Source organism: Synchiropus splendidus, chromosome 6 (genome assembly GCF_027744825.2).
Source record: "Synchiropus splendidus isolate RoL2022-P1 chromosome 6, RoL_Sspl_1.0, whole genome shotgun sequence".
In the NCBI taxonomy this organism is placed as follows: Eukaryota; Metazoa; Chordata; class Actinopteri; order Syngnathiformes; family Callionymidae; genus Synchiropus; species Synchiropus splendidus.
This window is the reverse complement of record NC_071339.1, coordinates 9,815,090-9,838,720: the sequence shown is the minus strand read 5'-3', so window position 1 is coordinate 9,838,720 and position 23,631 is coordinate 9,815,090. Positions and strand designations below refer to the sequence as shown.

The 23,631-nt window shown below is 46.8% G+C and overlaps 2 protein-coding genes across 14 annotated transcripts in view; one reads left to right on the top strand and one right to left on the bottom strand.

The window, feature by feature from the left end:
- LOC128761190 (retinoic acid receptor gamma-A-like) overlaps positions 1–13,154 on the top strand; it is a 65,663-nt gene extending 52,509 nt beyond the window's left edge. For all 13 annotated transcript variants that reach the window (XM_053869224.1, XM_053869230.1, XM_053869229.1 and 10 more), the window contains 7 exons: positions 8,288–8,436; positions 8,668–8,809; positions 8,883–9,046; positions 9,117–9,293; positions 9,370–9,574; positions 9,652–9,810; positions 10,414–13,154. In XM_053869224.1, coding sequence (XP_053725199.1) covers positions 8,288–8,436; positions 8,668–8,809; positions 8,883–9,046; positions 9,117–9,293; positions 9,370–9,574; positions 9,652–9,810; positions 10,414–10,721 — 1,304 coding nt within the window. In that variant the 3' untranslated portion in view covers positions 10,722–13,154. The remainder of the gene's footprint in view (positions 1–8,287; positions 8,437–8,667; positions 8,810–8,882; positions 9,047–9,116; positions 9,294–9,369; positions 9,575–9,651; positions 9,811–10,413) is intronic.
- Positions 13,155–14,550: 1,396 nt separating this feature from the next.
- On the bottom strand, positions 14,551–22,421 carry calcoco1b (calcium binding and coiled-coil domain 1b). Its single transcript, XM_053869178.1, has 14 exons — positions 22,279–22,421; positions 21,669–21,817; positions 21,482–21,584; positions 19,128–19,342; positions 18,817–19,029; positions 18,607–18,755; positions 18,473–18,542; positions 18,144–18,398; positions 17,250–17,342; positions 16,886–16,960; positions 16,603–16,633; positions 16,441–16,529; positions 15,150–15,217; positions 14,551–15,066 (listed from the first exon to the last, which is right to left on the bottom strand). Exons 1-14 carry the CDS (start codon positions 22,319–22,321, stop codon positions 15,039–15,041), a joined length of 1,581 nt encoding a protein of 526 aa, XP_053725153.1. The 5' UTR covers positions 22,322–22,421; the 3' UTR covers positions 14,551–15,038.
- Positions 22,422–23,631: the final 1,210 nt, after the last annotated feature.

The window sequence follows — 23,631 nt, the reverse complement described above, 5'->3', positions numbered from 1 at the left end:
GACAAAATATTAGGCTCCACACGATAATGACCACAAACTGAAACTTGTGCAGCGCAATAACACAGATTTCTTATTTGATTTCAACAGTCCCCCATATATATATATATATATATATATATATATATATATATTGATCACTAAAGGGGAAGGTTATGTTACAAAAATCACATTTAAACTGTGTTTTTATCACATTTAAGAGGCAAAAACTCTCACATGATCCAAGGGGCTCCTGCTATTCTTGTCGAGCCGACACAAAATTGTCCTCTCTTGATCACTTTTAGCTTCGCACTCAGCGCCTCTCTCTCCACACACGACCCCTCAGGTGTGTGTTAACAACTATTACCGCTACTTTTTGGAAGAGATCAACACCTTGTCAGAAGAGATTAGGGCCCAAAGTCTGTCCACCCGGCGTGTCAGAGGGATTTCAGGGGGAGCGTTCCCCTCTGCGACATTTGTCTCTCCCCTCTTTTGAAGAATCCTTCCATCAGCCCCTCCAGGAGTGTGTGTGTGTGTGTGTGAGTTCCTCCCGCAGCTATAGTGTGTTTGTGCTCTGCTCACACATGGCTCGGTTTACATGCATTGTGTTGTGTAACCAAGAGCTTTTAATGATTCAATTACAATTACAAAGGCTCAATTAAGAGATTATGCGCTGCAGAGGTGCATGGTGGATGGGTTTGGGGGGATTAAACCCCCCACTGGAACCCCTTGAACCTTGGTGTTTCAGGCCTGGAGGGGAAACACTCTGGGCCTTATCATTCAGTGGTTATCTGATTTCAATGGGACACTCTTTTCTGAAACACCAGCTTCCACAATGCAGCCAGACTCTGGTGACTCGGGAGAGGAGCTGTAGACCCACAGAGCATGTGCCCATGGTTTTCACAGCCACAGCTCCTGTTCACAGTTTCTTAGAATTAAACACGCCGATTACCACTGTGGTACCAGTATCACATGTGCTGTGCTATTGTCCGCAGCTCTTAGAATTTAGACTCCAGAAGATAAGACTTTCTTGCGTTCTATCTTGACACAAAGCCCTGTTTCACTCCGTGGAACTGTGGGTTTCCTTTCACGTGAACCGCAGCATTCACTTGGGGCTAAAAAGATTTCACTGTTTATCTTTGTTTTCTGGTGGTGGGGGGTAACAAATGAGTGGGTTTCTGGTTACAGTTTGTCAGGTAAAAGAGTGTGTTGTGATGCTGCTGGCTTCACAAGTGAGGTTTCTGAGCAGCAACATTCCCTCATGACGCCGGAGTTGTAAAAATAAAAACCTGTCATGCCACATTCTGGATTTTCTGAACAACGCGTGACCTCCTTGGTTGGTGCCGTCACGGTGAGCAGCTTGTAGGTGGTTCAAGTGAGCTGAACGGTGATTCTGAATCGAGGTCGGTTTGTTCTCTTGAAGCGGCTGGAGAGCTTCTGGGAGTCTTGTTGCAACTTGTCTGGGACTGTTCCTGCTCGGAGTCACGTCTCCAACATTCCACATTTACTTTGAATAATTCCGAATTATCGTGTTGCCACAGCGCCGTCATCTCCTCAATCGATTTAGCAAATGATCTAGCGAAACAGTCTTGTATTTTCCAAGCTTTATAACTAGTACGATTCAAATGTTGCGCACCTCTTGCAGCAGCACAAATCTCCACTGCATACTCTCACCCAGGGAGCTTGGGGGAGCTAAACTATGTTGTGGTGTCACAGGCAGAGTGAGTAGAAGGTTGCATTTGGTAGACTTTAGCTGAAGATCAAAATTGAACTTAAGAGCAGAGCTCATGTGACCACTTCAGGTCAGGACTGCTTGACTTTCCTCTCTAAAGTTTGAAGCCTTCATATTCCACCGCGTGTTCTCAGGCCCACGGTTCGGCTCTCAGTGTAATCTCATGTATTGCTGCTGTTTTTATTGGCTGTTATAAAAGAGAGAGGATGTATTGTATGCATGCCGATGAATAGGAGGGACAAGGCCACATTTAACTACTTGTCCCATAAACACCATCCCCCACGCTACCTTGGTCACATCCTCAATTCTGAAGCCTTTGTTAAAAATGACGCAGGAATCCAGTTTTCGCTCTCACACTTGGACTTGAATCCCACGACGACGTTTGGTTTGCGGGTCATTTGGAAAAGCCTTTCAAGCAGGATGTCGTCCTTGGTGGTGGAGTTCGCACATGGCAGGGTTTGTTGGCAGTTGTTGTTTTTAGGATGTGTGTGTGTGTGTGTGTGTGCGTGTAGATTGTCTACTTCCTTTTCAAGTGTTTGGTGCTCCAGATTTTATGGAACCATCTTGGACAGTAACTTGTCTTTTCAAAGACTCAGCCAGTGACAGGAAGGACTCCTCCTCCTGTCAGGGCAGGAAGGCAGGAGAGCGCGGAGGGGGAAGAGGGTTATTAGTGAGGGACGGGGGGGGAGTTGGTATTGAACTTAGAACAGCTGATGAAAGGGATCGTCACTTGCATCTCCCCCATCTCTTCCCTGCTGTCGTGGTAATTACTCACTCAGCATACTTGAGGCTGCGGACCCCCTCCGACTCTGGGCTCATGAATCTCAACATGATACAGTAACTTTTATCTGGAAGCACACATTTCATGACAATACCGCCGTCCTGGCTGTGAGGACCTCCCCCCGCCCCCCTGCTCCGCACACACAGCCCTGCGTTCACATGTGCACACGCATTCCACACTGTACTTCTGGACTCTGAGGAGGCTCAGAATTGGCACTTAGAGAATGCAGCTCAGACTCAACCTGCGAAGTGACATTACACAACCCACCGGTTTCATAACTCAGACCACTCTGACGTAGCCATGTATGTTGATAGTTTTCTAGATCCGTCATGTCACGGTTTCATCACTTCCTCTGTTTTGCGTTGGTCCAGCTCACGTCTGGGAGCAGCTCTCGCAGCGGTTCAAGTGGGGCTCCATGTAGCCTGTTTTGAACCGTATTAAAGTAACTGAAAAAGACAGTTCATTTGAATACACACGTTTGTCTTCCTCCTTTTGTGAGGTTTCTCATCCCCTGCCTCTCACCCTGAACCTAACCATCCAACACACGTGGCTCACCTCAACCAGGACTCGGAATGATCCAGTTATTTTGAAGTTTGGTGCCTCAATTTGAAGCTTATCTAATTGTATTCTGAAAAATGTCCCCAATTTTGAGTCAAGCATGCACACACACACCACCACACAAAATCACACATTTGTATTTCACACACACACACACACACACGGACAGGTCCCCACAAAGAAAAATGTCCTAGCAAGTACTTGTGTTTCCTATAATTAGTCCCCACAAAGATACCTATACCATTACACACACTCACTCATGTTTTTCTATTTTTGCGAGGACCTCTCATGGCCATAATACTTTCCCCAGCCTCTCAACCTTAACCGAACCATCCAAAACAAATGGCTCAGCCTAGCCAGGACTCTGAACCAAACTGAAAGCCGCTGACCTTTATGGGCCTTTTAGTGCACTAAACCTTGTGAATGCAGGCCAAAATGTCCTCACAAGAAGGTGGCTTGTCACAACTTAGTTCTCACAAGTATGGCAAAACATGCCCACACACACACTTGAGTTGAATTTGGAATGAACAAGTTGCATTTTCAAGTTCAAACGAGCCACATGAAAGGACCAAACTTGAGATTTCCGTCATCTCGATTATTAGCTATTGCTGAGTGAGGAGGAGTGTTTTGTATTTTGTTTGGAGTGTTGCCATTCTATAAGGCGTATTGGTCTGGACTGCCTTAAAAACTGAAATTTCACAGTATTTTTCTGCTAGTTTTTTGGTGGAGCGTGTGATCACTGATACTTGTGTTGATCTTCTTGGATGGAGATGATTCTTATCCTCTCTACCTGCAAACTCATTTGAATTTGTGTGGGAACATTTGCTCATGGAAAGGCTGAACATTCCATTGGTTTTGATTTTGAGATTATTTATTATGCCTGTGAATATCTGGCCGAAGGTTTCCTCTCTTAGACTGAGGGTCTCACTGAAAGCGTCGCTGGAAGGAGACAGACTTCTTCAACTTCCAACCCGGTGCAGTGTGAGACAGTGTGGAGCCTCAGGAGAGAGGACAGTCCGCTGAAATGTGTGAAGTTGGCAGCTGGAGCTGGCTGCAGGCTCTGAAGGCCATATGTCACGGCGAGTCCACAGCAGACAAGCGCGAGTCCTCAATATCGAGGCGAAACAAACCGCTTGCTGGGTGTGCAGCCGGCCTGTGTGCTGTGTACGGACTTCAGCAGCTCAGTGACACATGGCGTCACTCACTGTGTTTTCATTCTCATACATTTGTGAACTCGGAGTGACAGGCTGGTCCGATCCTGCAGACTCATCAGCCCCGCTGTCACAAGTCCCTGTGGCAGCTCTTCACTGCTTATGATGAGAGGGACAGAAATATCACCTGATATTCCTGTCACATTCTGCCAGCCAACCATTGTTTTTTTTAGTGTCAATATCCGCTCAGTTTATTGTTAATAGACAAATCAATTTCTGACAAATGATGACAGACATTTTGCACAAGAAGAGGAGAACCTCTCGGTGATCTAAAAATCGAAACAAAATTTACATGTGGTATAAACAGCCAATAGGACGGTAGTCACTGTCAGAAAAGTCTCTGCTTCTCAAGTCTTCTGTCTGGCTCACCTGAGCATCCAGCTTGAGGGAAACCACGACCCCACACCAGGTGGAGAGATATCAGGTTCCCCATTCCTCAGTTGGGAACGGGAATCCTGGGAACACAACCGTCCCGAAGCTTTCCCTTTACTCGCCGGACCTCGCTGCTCTGAAAGCAGCTCTTGAATCCCATATTTCTAGAGGGATTGGAGGCAATATCTGGGATGATTTATGGCCCAAACAGTGACAGGAAAGGAATGTTAGTGAGAAACAAAGAAAGAGTTCATATTGGAGCCCAGGATTCTTTGAGAGGCTGCCAGGATCCCCATGTAAATGGATGTGTGTTGTGACTCGGTTGTAAGCAGATAATGTCTGAATGAGCGGAGGCTTCACAGGCGGCTGTTGTCTGTGTGCTGTGTAGCCGAGGTGTGCTGATTGATGTTGTGACACGCTGCGGGGTGACTGCCGGGTTAAGAAGGGACCGGTATTTTTTTTCCTGAGCCTCAGAGGCTGAGCTCAGTTCAGGGTGATGACAGCCGCTGACACTTTTTTGGCTCCTCTCCGTACTCCTCCACGCCAGGTAGCCTCACCCCTCCTCCCCCGCCTGCTCTCTCAGCACCTTCATCCCCCCGTCACCCTGCCCCTCCGTCATGTTTCTGAGAAGCTCGCCCCTTTCTCTCGCCGTTCTCAGACGCTGTCAGTCACTACCCCTGTGCTGGCGCCAGATGCACTGGCTCCATTTCAATAGGAGCTTTTATTTTCCACTTGTTCTCGCAGGAACGCTTTAACAATGTCAGTGTTACTACACAAACACAAAACAGTGATCCAGTTACGAAGGCACTCAGCGGGCTCCACCCTCCAGAATCACCTGGCCTATAAATGCCAAACAATTCAGGAGCTCACAGCTCGCTCTCACCTGCAGGCTTTTACGGAGACATTTCCATGATGTGTTAATCGCCCATGAATCATTTGGCGCCTCCAACAGACCTCAGTGACTTGCTTTTACCCATGAGATCCCAAATCTGCTGCTTTGTTTTCCGCCACAGACAATGAAAACCTCAGCAGGGACTGGATGTCAAGCATCTCGCGGCGTTCTTTGTGTCTTGGGTCACACAGCAGATAAATGAAAAACAAATGTGGCCATTGTTTTGCAGACAAACTCCAAAGCTCCATGAGTTTGACAGTCAAGTTTCACTGACTTCTTTTCGACTACTTCAATGTGCAACCCAATCCTCACTCCCATGGCGTCATATGCTGGAGTTGCGAAAGTGGACTTTAGCGTCCAATACTGCCGCCACAGGCAGCCTTCAGCATTGCATGTCGATGCATAGGCATTTCAATGGAGTAAAAGTTGTCTTCACCGAATTACCTAGGATTTCACTTGCTATTGCTATTTAACCCCCAGAAAGTCACCGTCGCTGAAATGCATAGCCATCTGAGGGGCTTTTAATCGCAATTGACAGACTGTCATATGCAAAGCAGCTCCATCCCATGACTTACCTAAAGCCAACCTCCATCCTGGAACATGTGTTTCAAATGAAATGCGTCAACATACGATGCGGTTATTATAGTTGACAAAAACTCACAAAAAAGCAAAACTAGAATTGTGAATCCCTTTTGTTAACTGACGTAAAAATATAAATGAAAGTCTTTAAAAAAAATGACAACTGAAAATGTGTTGTTTGCAAAGCTGAGCAAACTTAAATTAGAGCCAAATTTCCTTTGTTTTTGTCATTGTTTATTTGATAAAGAAGCACTTTGAGATCTATTTAAAATCCTTTTTTCTTGCAGAGTTGATTTCACAACAGCTGTCAGACAGGTACGGTGCGTCAGGGACCGTGACATCATTTGTGTAGGCGACCTGACAACGCTGACTAGCGTGATGGTGGAAGTCGGCAGAAGGTGTCGTCGTACATGTTTCAATGGTGTTTTCACTACTGAGTATTTTTTTGTGACGTACTCCCATCTTCAATACCCCATATTGAAAGAAGAAAAAACAAACTGAAACTAACCATTTTTCAAAGAACAACGAACTCTAGAATCACAAAAACAAACAACAAAAACTATTATAACCCTGCATCCTAGTCTCGCCCAAGTGGCCCAAATTCACATGAGTCATGCTGGTGAAGGGACTCTGTGGCTGGGGTCCAAACACTAAAACTGTTGGGCTTCACTCACGGGAAGGAGGCACTACAAGATGCAGTCACAGCCTCATGATGGTTCTGCACCGAGCTTCAGTAGGTGGCACAGCTCCTCTCCCATGTGTTGTGTGAGGAAACCATCAGCTGACTGCAAGCAGGAGGCTGGACCATCAGCCGAGAGACGCTCAGACAGATTGATCACTCGAGTCGCCTGATCACTGGTTCAGACTGGAGGGAGAGTCAGGAATGGTGCCGTCACAACCTGAAGGGGAAAAATCTGTTTTATATTGGAGTGGACTTTTCTTTTTTTGTTTTCCAAGCCTGTATCTGCGTGGCTCATCTTCAGTCAAGGTCAAAGTTAAATGCTCCGGTTTTATTTAACCTCTCGTCCACTGGGAAGTTTCTGTCCTTCTGTTCACCTCGTTCTCTTTTGCCCAGCTCTCTGTTTTTATTAGATTATTCCTTTGTGCCGTTCCTTCTGTTTGTGAAACCCTAGCGCTCTTGTTAAGGACAGGCTGCGGGTTCAGGTTGGGGTTGCTTCGCTGGGCCTGGGGTGGGGGGCAACATTTGGTCCGATCCTGTGGTATCAATTGAACGTGACCAGAGGGTCAGTGACTTTGAGTTTCTGACCCTGAATTCTTTATTTTTACAAGGCAAGGATCCAAGGATGGCGCTGTTGACGTGAATAGCTGCCCAAGGTGACTGGATCCCAATAAAGAGGCCGTCAGCCGGGCCGGGGCGCTGCCCCCACCCTGGACACGGCCTTTATAGGGCCGCTTATGAGCCTGGGCCACTATTAAACTCTGTCCAGCCTGCACTGAGGAATTTAGGGCCAGGAAACAAGGGGGTGGGGGTGTGACTGGGCAGAGGAAGGTGAAGTTGGGGTGACTGAAGGTGAAAGTTGAAAGGCATGTTCCAGGGAATCTGGTTGCTCCTCAGTCGTCACCTTTGAATGCGGGCCGTTTCTCACGCGGGGAGCGACCTGTAGGACTCGGGCGCGCTGGCCCGCCGCGTCTATTTCGGACTGTTTGTGTGAATGTTTTTATTGGCAGTGGGCGCTTGTGGCCAGCAAATGGTGTGATACAATGTGCCATGTTCTTTAGCGCGGCGGTGAGAAGCGCCCAAGAGAGACAGCAGAGCCTCATAAACATCCCGCCTTTGTTTGTTCACATGGAGCTGGCGCTATACGGCCAGTCTGGCTGCACTGCCCTTCAAATAAAAACCTGAACTTGTGGCTGCGCACACACACCAAATTCAGATGTCATTCAAAGTCAACAGAGGAATGCTGACCCCCCCCTCCTCCCTCACCCCTCTGGTCACCAGTAAACCTAGAAGCCAATCAAATCTCAGCTGCCAATCAGCGTTTTATCATCAGGGCCATCTGGCCATCAGCTAATTGTGTGTCTTTTAAGTCCCTGTCAGTCAGCGTCCCCCTCCTTCTCCTCTTAAAAGTCTCTTTGAGGGAGCGAGGGCTGCCCTGCTGACCACCTCTGTGATGAGCCGTGTGAATTCTATCTTTGATTCTCTCTCTGTCTCTGTCTCTCTGCAGCCGTGGAGACTCAGAGCACCAGCTCTGAGGAGATGGTGCCCAGCTCTCCATCGCCTCCTCCTCCTCCTCGGGTCTACAAGCCCTGCTTTGTGTGCCAGGACAAGTCCTCCGGATATCACTATGGAGTCAGCTCCTGTGAGGGATGCAAGGTAAGGATCAGCTGACCGCCCCCCCTGACAGCGGCGTGCTGCCCCCTAGTGTACAGCAGTGGCGTTGTTACCCACCAGAGAGAGGAGGAACATCTGGAAGTGATAGGTGAACAAGTGTGAAGCAGTTTAAACTTGTGTGAGTGGCTGAGCCACTGCCAACAGTTAAGGTGAAGCTTGTCAGTTTGTGTGTGTCACCGTCTTCATCAGACTGTCTCTGCTCTGCCCTCACAGGGCTTCTTCCGCCGCAGTATCCAGAAGAACATGGTGTACACGTGCCACCGAGACAAGAACTGTCAGATCAACAAAGTGACTCGGAACCGCTGTCAGTACTGCCGGCTGCAGAAGTGTTTCGAGGTGGGAATGTCCAAAGAAGGTGAGAACCCGGGTCTCTTCCCTCGGCCTGATTGTTTGTGCGGTCTTGTGACCCGGCGTGTGTGTGTGTGCAGCGGTGCGTAACGACAGGAACAAGAAGAAGAAAGAGGTGAAGGAGGAGGTGGTTCTGCCGGAGAACTACGAGCTGAGCGGGGAGTTGGAGGAGCTGGTCAACAAGGTCAGCAAAGCCCACCAGGAGACCTTTCCCTCCCTCTGTCAGCTGGGCAAGTACACCACAGTGAGTGCATCTTCCTCCTCCTCCTCCTCTGCCGGTGAGGTCATGTGACACTGACAAGTGCGTCCCTCAGAACTCCAGCGCGGACCACAGGGTGCAGCTGGATCTGGGTCTGTGGGACAAGTTCAGTGAGTTGTCTACCAAGTGCATCATCAAGATCGTGGAGTTTGCCAAACGACTGCCGGGCTTCACCACGCTGACCATCGCTGACCAGATCACCCTACTCAAGTCCGCCTGTCTGGACATCCTGGTAAGTGCTCCGGCCGCCTTCCTTCCCTTCTCATGCTCCTCCTGCACTCCCCTCACTCTCACCACCACTTGTCCAGATGCTGAGGATATGCACTCGCTACACTCCGGAGCAGGACACCATGACCTTCTCGGACGGTCTGACCCTCAACAGAACTCAGATGCACAACGCTGGCTTCGGACCCCTTACGGATCTGGTGTTCGCCTTTGCCGGTCAGCTGCTGCCGCTGGAGATGGACGACACAGAGACTGGGCTCCTCAGCGCCATCTGCCTCATCTGTGGCGGTAAGATCCCAAACAACATGAACCTCCGGGAACATCACTCCGAGTCAATATACTCACCGGTCTCGTGTGGCCCTCAGACCGCATGGATCTGGAGGAACCGGAGAAGGTGGACAAGCTGCAAGAGCCGCTGCTGGAGGCCTTGAAGATCTACACTCGTCGCAGACGCCCAAACAAGCCGCACATGTTCCCTCGCATGCTCATGAAAGTCACCGACCTCAGAGGAATCAGCACTAAAGGTACTTTTTTTTAAAATTGAAATTGTATAATGATTATTTAGATTATTTATTTCTAAAATAGAATGAAATATGTGATATAGTGATGGGTAGACAAGGTATCATGAAACAGTCTTGATGAAACAGTGTCCTAATTTTCAGAGGCCACTAGATGGTGCTGTTGGTTTGGAAATGACATGACAGTTCTTAGCATTAGGCTGTGTCCAATTTCTCACCTTAACACTACGTTTTTCGCATCACGTGTCTGTGCAGTGTGTCCCAATACTCCTAAGACCAAGGGTCTCGCCAGGCACAGTATTAGTTAGTTCAAGTCCTAGTGCATAATACAGCAGACAGTGCCGTCTGGAAATCAGGACACTGTGTCATGAAACCTCAGAAACATTGATGCGCTGGTGAAGCTTCATGCCTGTATTCGGAGGGCCGGGTGGTTCTCGATGTTTGAAAAAAACATCATCAATATGGTGTCGAGATCCAAACATTTTACAGCAGGCAGGGCCCTCTAGTGGCCGCTGAAAATGAAGCCACTGTGTCATGAAACCTCATTCACTGAAGTTCAGCCTGCTGGCTTTCGTTCCATATTCCAACCTGTCGTGTGTGGGTGTGCAGGCGCAGAGCGGGCTGTCACTCTGAAGACAGAGATTCCCGGTCCCATGCCTCCTCTGATCCGGGAGATGTTGGAGAACCCAGAAGCCTTTGAAGACAGCAGCGACTCCGGAGACAGCGCGGCCGCCGCTCCGCCCGCCATCCAGGCCATCAAGAAGGAGGAGAAGGGGACGGACGAGTCGGCCGTGGAGGAGGAAGAGGAGGAGGAGGACGACTACTGGGACGAGGAGAAGGAGCGCGCGGTGGACAGTGACGGGGAGCTTGGTGGAGACACGCCACCTAAAAAAGGAGTGACCGGGAAAAGCCAATGAGATAGAGAATCCGGCTCTTAGACCAAGACTCTGAAGCACTAAACACCAGCGCGCGATGGAGCATCACTGGGCGTGTTTGGTCCGCTCAGACCCGCCGGAGGACAGAAGGAAACACACTCCTCCGCTTCATAAGGGCTCGGCTTTGTACAAAATGGATAGTCAAATGTTACAGCAGAACTATATGTGGTCGCCCACAAACCCTCTCAGAATTTCTTTTATTACAGCTCCAAGATATTCTACTTATTTTTGTATGGTATTGTTTTTCTAAGCATGTAAACATTTCTGTCCTTTCTGTGTCGTTTTAGTACCAATTGTAACTGGACGTATTCCCGTGTTTCTTGTTTTATTTTCGATGCATTTCCTCTGTTTGACGCGGTGAAAAGCAACATGACTGACAGAGCAGGACTCAAACTAGCAACTTCACAAGCACATGCTGGGAGATTAAGAGCCAGAGGAGCACGTCATTTCGGACACCAGTGCTTCTTCGATCCAAAAAAAAAAAAGTCTCTTTAACCAAATGCACTAAAATGAAACATTGAAACAAAAAGGCGGACTAAAGAATCTGCAGGGTAGATTTAACGTCTAATCTCAGGTCGATTCTATCAGGGTCACGGCTCACTTCAGTATTTTAGCTTCACATTAGTTGTAAAAACATATTTACACCACAGGAAACCTCAGGTGTGTGTGTGTGCGCGCGCGCGTGTCCTCGGAAACATGGTGTGACATTGGGAGTATTTTCACACTCAGAAGCACACAGTTGAGATGAACTCAAGGTCAGCGCTCTTTGTAGTCTGTTATAGTCTGGGATTATAGTGCTGCTTGCCAAATAGTGAACCCTCTGCTATACTTGTTGTTTAAAATCTGTTAGCTTGTTCCGATGTTGACCGGCAGTGTTAGAGGGGGTGGCAAAGATCCGGCGACGCTCCCAAAGCATGGCCCGGTAGCAGTCAGAGCCGGTCCGGCGACCAGTCGTCAGAGCCGCTGAGCATTCACTCGTGCTGCTTTCTGGAATCTCGCCTGGTTCTGGGCCCTATATTCACTTGAGTTTGCTACTCCGGGCCAGATCCAGCCCACATCCGCTCTGGATCCGGCAACCGGCCCGGATCTGAAAAGGATCCCATAGTACGTCCAGATACGTTTTGCTATCGGGTGAGCAGCTTTGTTTACATCGGCAATTGTTACGACGCATCGTAACGCCCTGGACAACACTCTAAAAACTCTGATTTGTCAACGTCACGTCACACACATACAGACGATTCTTCCAGACTTTTTTATCCAAACATTAAAATGACTGTTATTTTGTTGCTAGCTTTGTTAAATTTGACTGACTGCTGTTTGGTCGTTGATAAACGTGTTGTTTCAGATGGCAGTCGGGATTTAACCGTTGACTCAACAGCTAGCCGATCAATTGATGCTACATTCCGAGCTAGCTGATTCCTGCTGGATCTTTTATGGCAGGTCAAACATATAGTGGACATTTAAACTGTCCGGCTATTCAGAAGCCTGGAAGCAGCTCACACCCCACCTCCACCCCAGCGTCTCGGCATCTTCTCTAGCAAACGGAGCACTAGCGTATGGATCTCCCCGTTGGAAGCACATTGTCTTAGCATTAGCTTTCAACTCACCAACTCTGTGCACAAGTGAAAAGATGGTGACTGTTAGCATCGAGGAATAAACCCAACTGGTTCCATCCCTAGAAAGAGGTCACATGATCCAGCGTTCCGTCACTCATCCCACCCGCTGTGTATCGGAGGATGGATGCCGTGCTCCGTGACAGTTCATCTGCAAAAGACATTTTTTGAATTGTGAATGTAAGCTATATATTATGGTATGAAAGGGAGCTGTGGATGCAGTGAAAATGACCGACGCGATGTGAAGCCATCAAGTAGTTCTGTTTGTCTGTAGTCCATCGTTTCTGGCGCGGTGCTGAGTCTGCAATCAAAGGAAGTTTTGAAGCCATAAAAGTGAGGATGGAGGAAGAAGTCTTCAGCCAAAGTGCTCTCAGTCCTCGTCACGTGTGTCTCGGACGTTCCCGTCGTCCTTGGATTTCCAAACTTGCTCTCGCTTGGACTCCTGTTTACGGTCTGTGTTTCTGGTTCTGGGTTGGAGCTGGTGCAATAAACAAGCCGCGGCCGAGGCTCTGTACATAGACGTGCGCGAGAGGTCAACAAACACCCGAGTCAGAATCGTCTGTAGTGGAGGATATTTAAGTGTCTCAAAGAACTTTCACAGCTGGAAGCGTTGTCTCAAACATTGTGCCTTATTTTATTCCTTTCCTTCATGTTTGAGTTGTAGCAAAGGTTCGGTCCAACACACGCTCCGACCGGCCGAGCGCATCTGTTACGATGGTTATTCCAAGTTAAAATACTATTTTGCTTATTTGTTGCTTGATGATTTGTTTACAAGTTATTTGATGTTCTTGTATTTTGATAAAGGCGCTTTTCGTTCTCATATGTCTTGTGTTTTGATTGGGTGGGGAAAGCGTCCGGCTCAGTCACGTGGGGTTCTCAAGGATCTACCTCTGGCCCACTTTAATTTAGAACTGCAACAAGTCCTATTTAGCTAAACACTGTGGTGTGTGTGTAATATAGAAGCTCTGAACTGCCATGGTAGGTTTTTTTTTACTTATGTATTATCTCGTTCGGACGAGAAAAAAACACGGTACAAGAAAAAAATTCGTTCGGACGAGAAAAAAACACATTTGTGCGTCCAATGTGGGATGACGGGACTTACCGTGGCAGTTCAGAGCTTCCGTATTATGTGTGGGAAAAGACATGAGGAAAACAATACACAAACACTCACAGCTCTAGACGGGTTTTAGTGTCACCTCTGCATCTTTTTAAACTGTGCCACGACAATGGCACTGAAAGAAACTACACGCAGGCGAGGCCTCAAGTGCATTTTTATGTACTATACCAAGTACATGAAAATAGTTGAAAATGTCCTCTGTGAAAGGTTGAATCCTGCCAAGGGTCTTAGGTCCACATGCATCACTAAAGACACTCCAATGAACATGATTCTGATATCTGTCTTGTGACACTACAGCGAGTCCACTCTGTTTCCAGCTACAACTCTGGTGGAGTTCAAGCTTCACATCACGTTCCTCCCCTGTGCAGAGAGAGAACAGACTCAGGCGGCTCTGACACACAGAGAGGAGAGACAGGAAACATGGCGGGCGGAGAATGTTAAAAATGGAAGTAGTAGGCAAAAGAAGGGGAGGAAGTTTGGACATTTATTGAATTGGTGACAATAAAGACGCTAGTTTTGAAATCATGAGAAGTGAACCGCTCCAATCTCCAGAGTCCTCGCACAGTCCGCCTCTTATATTGTCTGGCGGGACTTGAGTTCTGCGAGCAACAAAAGCCATTATGATGCTTCTTTTGGCATTTTTCAGTGAAAAACACGCCGAAAACCATCATGTTCATGTCCATCTCCATGATGCGCTGCGTGTTATCCGGCAGTTTCACGTGTATCACGTGAGATATCATCTTAAAAAAAGGGATCATTCTGAAGGTCCTGAAGGTGAGGTGGCCTTCACTTAAGTGAGAGTTTACTTGCTGCAGAAACCATGTTATAGGACACAAAGGTCACAAGAAAATAGTTGTTATTTGATGCCTTGAGAGTGTGGCACCGACAGTGGGTGTTGATAGTGGAACTGCTTCTGGGAACTGAACAAAATACATTTGAAACTTTTGACAAATGGGTAGGTTTCCGTGGGGGCGGAAAGGAATGAGCCCTTTCTCTGCATTGAAACTAGCCAGACATGTTTCACATTAATATCAATCTCTCAAAATAAAAAAACAGTTTAATGTCGCGTTCTATTTAGACTCCCACTTCCTGTTTCTTCTTCACTGCCAGTTTCACTCTGCATTAAATAGCTCAGCTGACAGTTTTAAATTTGGCGCGATGGAGGCAGAAAAGAAAGTGTTTGAAAGTATGAAGCCCACCAAGATCACCAAGGTTTTATTAAAGAGGCAGAACAAACGGACGTTTGACAAATAAATACAGTCTGGATTCCTGGAACATCTCACACGTGTCTGTGACTCACACCCACCCACTTTACACACTCTCACGCTCACATGCAGAGCTTGTGTGCCACAAAAACAAGAGCCGCTGACCTGAAGGCCGACGCCTCCATTTATCAACTAAAGGACACACATGTACTAAGAGAGCAGGAAATATCTGCCGGCGCTGGCGACATGCGAGGAACTCTCGTCGGGGTGAGCAAGCCAACGTTAGCACATGGAACACAATGATATAAAAAGAACACAGATGTCACTTCGCTTCCTGTCGCTGCCTCTGGGTGGAGCCGGAGCGTTACCACATGTTTGAGCCGGACAAATCACTGAAGAGGGAAGTGGAACAAAGCAAAGCTCCAGGGTTGTTTCTGTTGGGAAGCCCTGCCCCCTCCCGCCTCCCCACACTCACCTGAGGACCATGTGGATGAGCTCAGGCTGGACCAAGGGCTTCCCCACAGTGGGCTCCTCTAACTGCTCCTGATTCAACACAGCAACACCAGAGAAGACACATTAGCTTATTAAGGGCCCATCTGAGTGTGAGAGAGCGGCCACCAGGGGGCGGAGAGCAGTTGAAGCAGCTTTTTTTGTGCTACACCAAAATTATCTCAAGTATTTGAGAGGAACACCATTAATATACAGTGATGCCTCGGTTCTCGACCACAATCCGTTCCAGACGGCCGTTTGAGAAGCGATTTGTTGGAAGTCTGAATCGATTTTTCCCATTACAATGAATGGAAAAAGCAATAATGCATTCCAAGCCTTAAAATAGTCTTTTGTAGGAGTGAATGTAGACTGTCTGCTGCAGGTGCGCTGTTCGTCTATGTGTGTGGCCGCTGCATGTGGGAGGGGTTGCCGAGTGAGTGAGGTCTCTCCAGAAGTGAAGAGGTGCCCGGTGCGTGTCCAGCTCTGAATGTGCGCTTCTGTGCAGTTTGGCTGTGACAAAGTCATAAACCAAGTCACGCTCTGTCCCAGACTCGCCTCATCCCTGTCCCAGCTCCAGCCCACAACAGGACATCAAACCCTGGAGTGAGCGCTCCAGCCTCGGAGGTGTGGAGAGCGAGCACCTCCCCTGTGACACTCTACCACGGTCCAGTGCAGAGACAGGAAAGGTTTTACACCTCAATATGAAGAAGAAACAGTCAGTAAATGTACACAATAACAAAGCTCGTCGTGGGTCAGCTGATCGGTCTGTGCACGTTACGGTTTTTCCGGCTTTTTTCGGGGGCGTTCCAGTTCTGGATTTTCGTTCAAAATCAGAAGCAAAAAAATCTCGAAATTTTTTATTTGTTCAAAGTCCAGGACGTTCGAAAACCGAGGCACCACTGTATAGTGCTTTCAACTGAAGAACTGAAGCTTGGATCTTTGTCATCACTACATATCACAAAGGTTCCAGGAGATAAAGTGTCACAATAACTAACTACATATCCTGTACTCTATTTATGCACTATACGTTTACATGCATTTTCACTCTGGCAGCTCTTGAGCGCCCCCTGAAGGTCTACGTGTAAGGTAGCTTTTTTTTTTTTTTTTCAATGTCCGCGCCATGCCATGAGATTGACTGATGCCACTGCATGTGTTTCAACACCATGGCACCTCAGACACAGACGGGTTTCATGCCAGTCCAGTGTCAGGTCACATCTCTCTTCAAACTATAAAGACTTTGACACAGTTCGTCCGCTCCCCTACTGCCACATTCCCACCTCTGTGTCCAAGTCCGGTGTGTTCTCCTCGGTGTGGACCTCATCGGTGAATCCATCCAGATGAGTGACACTCTGCTCTTCATTCACAGCTGAAACAGAAGAGAAGAGTTCACGTCATGTGACCTGGAACAGCAGACCAAGTGGAAGACGTAAACTACTCACAAGAACTTTCCGACTCCGAGTTGTGTTCGGGCTGAAGGGCAGATGGAGACATTTTAATATTTTTTTTTATTCTCACTCCATGGAAGTGTTCACCAGTCACAGCACAACCGTGTTATTTTTCACACACTTTAGAAAGTCAAGCTCTCCAGCCTTGTCTGCGTTGTGGTTTGATCTTTGCTCAGGCAGGAAGTCATGATTAAAAGGTCGAGACAGCTCAAGGCAGGATCAGAGTTTTCCTCCTCTGATGTCACAGTTGATGAATTAAAGGGAAGAAAAGTCCTGCCTGTTGTTGCTTGTGATGTTTCCTCAGACTTAATTTTAGACCTTGCAGCTCCGATCTGGTGTCGTCCAGCAGAACCTGTGGGTCAGAACCGGCCGCACGTTTGAGGGGAACAGGTACAAAATCACACATGTCAGAACTTTAAACTGGCTCCGTTTATTCATGTCCAGAGAGGAGACAGGGAAATGTTTGCTCACTTTCTTCGATGTCTGTTCTATTTGTGTCTTGGGAGCACAAAAACAAGGTCACTGAACTTTGGCCCACTCCTCCATTTACCTCAGCGTCACCCGAGACGTTTATCAGCTCCCCAGCGCGAGCTTGTTTACAAGTGCCCTCCCTTCATATTCACTAAGAAAATCGGACTCACCTCCAGCCTCTCCCTCTCCATCCTCTCGTCCTGCAGCCACTCGTCCTTCCTCTGCACTTCAGCGCTCAGCTCCTGCACTCGTTTCTTCTCCATCTGCAGGAAAACAGAACCCCCCCTTTTGTTGTTAGGTGTATGTATGTATGCATTTGTTTGTCTTTTTTTCAGTGCTTTTATTTCTCTCTTCTTGTTTCATGTCTGCTTGAAGTCCACTGATACAGTGTGGTGAGGTGTTCCACGCCACTAACACCTTATTGAGCCAAAGCCTTCCTGGACAGTGCAGAGGGAGTCGTGCAACAGCTGGACCTGGAGAACAGCTGAGCCATATGTCACCGCCAGGTCCACTTCATCAAGGACAACATTCAATGTCAGAATTTGTATTTTTCTTCAGTTTAGTTTTAGCCAGAGTAATCCCCATACATTTCCATCTGTTTTATGATTTTATGGATACTTGTTTCTTGTCCTTGTAAAAAAACAGATTATATAAGCGTCGAAAAGTCTAACAACTTGTTTTTCATCTTTTATTCCTTATAATTCCACATTTTGAGGAAGTGCTTCAGCCAAAGTCTCCATACAAATGGAAAAAAGAGTGAGTGAGCGACAACAACTCAATGTCCATGCCAGATAGTGAGATGATAGGTCTGTGGGTCTATATTAACAATGATTTCAAAAGAAACTATGAACATTATTGGCCCCAAATTCAAAGCTGTGGAGTGAGTTCCTTGACCGTCAGAGGCTCTCTGGGGTGCTATGGCTTATGATGATAATGTCATGGTGTGGAAGTTTGAAGGAGTGCAGCCTTCTTTTCTAGTTTGAGAATATACAGCACATATAATACACATAACCTCTGACCTCTTGCATCATGATGAGTTTTGCACGCGTCAGCTGTGTTCTCACCTCAGCCGCGTGCTTGTAGGCGTCTCTCTCCACAGCCCAGCTGGCTCGCTCCTCTCTCAGGACCAGGTTCTCCTCTGACAACTGCAGACTCAGCTGGGCCACCTGCAGCCGGGCCTGGTGCAGCTCAGTGTGGACTTGCGCCTCCCGGGCTCCGAGCTCCCTCAACTCCCGCCGCAGACCCTCGGACGAGTGGTCTCCTGCGTCCAGACGCTCCTGAAGGACATGGACTTCAGACTGGCTGGCTTCCATCTCCGTCTGTGTGGATGGAGGGAGAGGGGATTAGCAGGGGTGGGGAGCTCCTGCCTGTTCTTTGGCTGGTCCCAGCTCACCTGCAGAGACTTCCTCTTCTCCTCCTCATGTTTCATCTGAGTGACGGTTTTCCTCAGTCTCTCCTTCAGCCTGCAGAGAAACTTCATCACTGAACTGATCCATCACCTTCCTGTGAGCCACTGCCCCCCCTCACCTCTCCAGCTCCACCCTCTGTTCCTCTTCTCGGTCGGACAGAAGCCTGACATCATCCTCCAGGTCTGTGATTCTCTGTTGACTGTCCACCTTCTCAGCCAATAGCTTACTCAGCTCACTGCTAAGGTTCTCCTGGCTGAATTTCACATCCTTGAATACAGAGAAGATGGAGTTATAAGGTCACAATTGGCAGCGCGAGATATTCGCCTACATTGTGTTCTCCTTCGATTTTCTTCAGCATGCCGTTCTTCATCGTCAGCTGTCCTTGAAGCTCAGAAATGTCCTCCTTCAAGGCCTGTCTTGCTCGATCCCATGCCACCTTCTCTCTTCTGAAGCGCTCATGCTGTCTCTCCGTCTCCTTCTGTGCAGAGGTCAGAGCCTCCTGCAGCTTGGCCCGATCTCTCACAGACTCCTCCAGGTGTTTCTGCACATCAACAGCAACCTTGTTCACATGCTTCATCTTCAGGCCAGTCAGGCCACATCCAGGTCTGCTCTCCAGTCAACTTCACGCAGAGGTCCTACCTGCAGCAGCTGAGCTCTGGGAATCACCAGAAGCAGCTCTTCCTCCTCCCGCTGCTCGTCCTCCTCCTCATCCCGCTCCTCCTTCAGCGTCTCCAGTTCCTCCAGTGGCTTCGGAGCACAGAAGGTGAAGGAGCGACTTTGGGCACAAATCTTTCCATTTTTGTCAACATAGACAAACTGGTACTCGTCAGAACTGGGTCGAGGCAGGAAGAACGCTGCAACGAACGTCAACTGCACGTTATTAAGGATATAGACAGACAGATCGGCTTTGCACAAGAATGGACCAGAAAAAACAATGTCTTTGATAACCATAATTAAATCATCTTAACATTTAATAAGCAGACATTCTGCCGTGTCCGACTCGAAATATAAAATGTGTGTGTGAGTGTGGTAAACTAGTATAGCTATACGTCAGGAGAACAACTAATGGAAAAACACGCACATCCTTGTGGGGAGCATTGGCTTTATGGGGACCTCTTGCTGGTCCCCACACAGTTAAGCCTCAATTTGAGGATTCAGACTTCAAAATAACTGGGTCATTATAACTGGGTTTCAGTTTGATTCAGAGTCCTGGTTAAGGTGAGCCATGTGTTTTGCTTGGTGTGGTTTAGGGGCGCAGTGTGGGGAAAGCTTGGAGGTCAATGAGAAACTTCACATTGTCCCCACAAAAGGATAGCAATACAAACAGGTCTGTGTGTGTAAAAGCATATCTATCCAAGTGAGGTCCAATATCGGGGAAAACACCCCCCTGTGTGGCCCTTAGGCATTAGTGGGAGCGTTTTATGATGAAAGATTGTGCTAAGGATTATGTCAATGAGCGGACCCCAAAGACGGTGCGGCAAACTTGAATGAATTTGGTATATTACTGAATCAAATGATGGACCCATATATACATTTAAACAACAAAATATTGTTTACTTTGCATCAGTTTGACAATAAATCACGATGGTGGCGATATTCAAGTTTTTATATCACCTTATTTAAACTACAGCTCTTTTAATGTCTTGAAAATATTGGTACAAGAATTTCACTTTTATAAGAATTTCAAGTACATTGAGAGTAGTGGAAACCCTGGCCATTGTGTAGAGAAAAGCATGCGACGTGTCTTGTGCATCATCAGTGTGATCAGTGGACCAGGAACTCCTGCACTTACAAAGCTTCCCTGTTGTCTGGAGAGCAAACTGTTAAACATAACTTAATTAAATCATAAAGATTAAATGCAATTAAAATATTTTAACTCGTTTAAGTCCCACCACTTTTTGCACCACAGTTTTGCAAGTTCTCCCACATAGAAATGATGGAGGGCTCTGAAATTTTCATCGTAGGTGTATGTCCACTGTGAGAGAGATCATCTAAGAAAAATCCAGAAACCACAGTGTATGATTTTATTAACAATTTATTTGTATGATATTGCTGCAAATAAGTATTTGAACATGTGTTTGTTAGCTAGAATTGTGAGCCTCAAAGAGAAAAAGCCCATGTCCACTCCACTTATTCTCCTAAATTAGAAGCACCTGTTTGGGGTGGTCAGCTGCATGAAAACACCTGTCCGTCCCATACACTACTACTAACATGGCCAAGACCAAAGAGCTGTCCAGAGACACCCGAGACACAATTGTAGACCTCCACAAGGCAGGAAGGGGGTTGGCAAAAGGAAGGAGCTTGGTGAAAAAAGGTCCACTGTTGGAGCAATTATTAGAAAATGGAAAACATGACTGAAGATTAAAGTTTGGTTGTGGTCTTCCAACATGACGATGACCCAAAGCACATGTTTGACTGACTGGCTACTGTAGGCCAAAGGCTAATATTGATTTTCTCAGGTGTTCAAAGAAATTGATAGTAAAATCATATGTGATTTCTGGAGGGTTTTTTTAGATCACATGTCTCACAGTTGCACCTACATTGAAAATTTCAGACCTCTCCATCATTTCTAAGTGGGAGAACTTGCAAAATCGCAGGGTGTTCATATATATATATATATATATATATATATATATATATATATATATATATATATATATATATATGTGATGTGAAGTGTGTTTAATTGAAAGTGGTAGAACAGTACAATGAAAACTAGCTGGTCAGTGATTTACTTCAGTTCCGTTTCCGACTGCTACAAACAGGCTTGAAATACAGTATCAATATTCCAGCTCTGTGCACGTGCGTCTGCCTATGAACCTGTCGTTGGTTCATAGCTGCCCCTGCAACACACTAGTCTTATCACCGCTGTGGTCTTGACCTCGGGCTATATAGCGGCTCTGTCGGAGCACTGTCTGGACACGTGCCTGAGATGTGATGCCTCTGATCGACTGAAAAACAATGTGACTTTGACGGGGCGGCAGATGACTTACCATAAAAGAGTGTGCAGCAGTTGACGGCAGTTCCTTCCGTGTAACCTTCAGGAACCTGGGCCCACGTGTACGTGTGGTACTGCTTGATGGAGGAGAAGCCCACCTGCAGTATCATTTGATCACTTTAAAACAGCCCAAAACACAGAGTGGTCTTCATTTAGGGGCACGATTTCAGAACCATTCGAACCTTGAAAATGCCAATCCAATCGCTGCTGCTCCACTGGTGCTCTGAGGTCAGGCTGTAGTGACACTCCACCCTGATCTGGGGGAAATAAAGTTGCCCCACGTTTCGAAACACCACACTGGTGTGTTTATCCATGGCGAAGGTAAGACGAGCTGTCAAAGAGGCAAACACACAAGTCCTTTGAGATGAGCTCTGGTTTGGTCCTGGACCCCGGCAGCTGAAGAAACATGATCTCGCAATGTTGTTAGAGGAATGTAGCGTGGTCCCCACTGCTGTCGCCTATGGCTCTTAGAAACCTCACTCAATAACAAGTCAAGTTGGACAGGGCAACGTGAACAAGAAGAACCGGCTTGTTGCAGGGGAACACAGTGAAACAATTCAAGTTTAAATATAGCAGCATAACATGATGGATTTGCTCATCAACCACACGAATTACAGACTAATTCTACAACCAAGCAACGTCATGAACAGTCTGGTGGACGTGCAGCTCATTTACATACAATATTTGGAAAATATCTAGGGCTACACATGCACTTAAGATCAAACTCAGTGTAGTAACGCAGATATCATCAGAGAAAACTAGTTCAGTGTGAAAGGTCTGAGAAGTTCTGACCTGGTTGTGTTGACGTCCCAGTGTCGCTGAGCACTTCATCCATGTGTGCAGGCTTGACAACAATCCTGTCAGATAGAAGAGTTTCGCAACACCTCGTGTGCTATAATGCCGGCTGACTCGTGGGTTCGCTGCAGCAAGCTTTTTAAAGTCACAGTACATCACCGGTGACACACATGTGTTTGACTGTCCACTCAGCACAATCCAAGAAAGCTTGAACATCCCATTCCCCTCCTTCTAAAACCAAAAACTCAAGAGATAGATTCAGCAAGTAGACATCAAAATCAAGGTCATACAAGCAACCAGCAGGGCAACAAGAACATCATAGGACGAACATTACTGAGCTCACCCTCAGAGATAATAACAAGTCTAGGAATGATTGTAAGAATAAAGCAGCACTTTGTTCACGTTTCCCATTTCCCCCCCAAATGTTGCCTCCTGCAATACTGGAAGAAAAACATACTGCATTTTCAACTCTTACACATATTGACCACAGACTTGCTCCTCTAGATTTCAATTTTTTCTTTCTAAAATTTGTAAATGTGTTATGCACTTCTCAGCCATCGTAATTTTTAGGTTGTGATTATGGATTTTTGAGGATACTAATCGATCAGATTGCAGGGAAACCCTCTTATATACGCATGTATGAACACTTCCTTCATCCATCAACTATTTATCTGAATTATTGGACTTTGAATGATTGTTTGTAAACAGAGTAACCACAGAACAAACATAGGGTATACAAGTATTCTATAATTACCCCATAGATTATTACTGGGCAGTACATCCGGTCACATGACCTGCTCCAGTTAAAACAAGCTGACGTTTTCATTGATACAACATACAAGTAAATCACCGTAGTAAACCAACTTCCATGTGACTGAGGGGACATTTGTTGTGAATGTTTTCTCAATCATTCCCAGTGTAGAGGGTTCTTCTACACGCCTCACAGTTGTCCTAGCGCTGCCATCTGCTGTCCATTTGAGGTTATTGCTCTTGGAATATTTAACAGTAAATACAGTGGTGGGACAGAAACCTATTAGGCTGGTCAAACATAACCAGAAATGTCTATTGCTACGCTCAGCTCGCATAACCAGCGCCAGTCGAGCAACAGAAATCCAGCCTTTCTAAAACATAGCAGCGAGTCATGGGAGTACATCAACTTTCATGTCACAAACTATCAATGTTTCAGAGGCTTTCACAGTCGTCCATGGCTGCTCTGGCAGTTGCTGGCAGTGTGTGTTGATGGAACTACCGCCACTGTCCAATTCAATATATTGTAAGTAATTTTCCTGCAGTCCCCGCGTGCTTGTACTTATATATATATATATATATATATATATATATATATATACA

Bases quoted from the DNA above. Each gene is read 5' to 3' on its own strand.
- calcoco1b (XM_053869178.1), bottom strand. From the start codon at position 22,321: ATGGATGAAGTGCTCAGCGACACTGGGACGTCAACACAACCAG. The intron at 18,756-18,816 runs GTAGGCGAATAT...TCTGTATTCAAG, and splicing joins AAATCGAAGGAGAACACAAT to GATGTGAAATTCAGCCAGGA. The intron at 17,343-18,143 runs GTGAGAACACAG...GTTTTCCTGCAG, and splicing joins CCTACAAGCACGCGGCTGAG to ATGGAGAAGAAACGAGTGCA.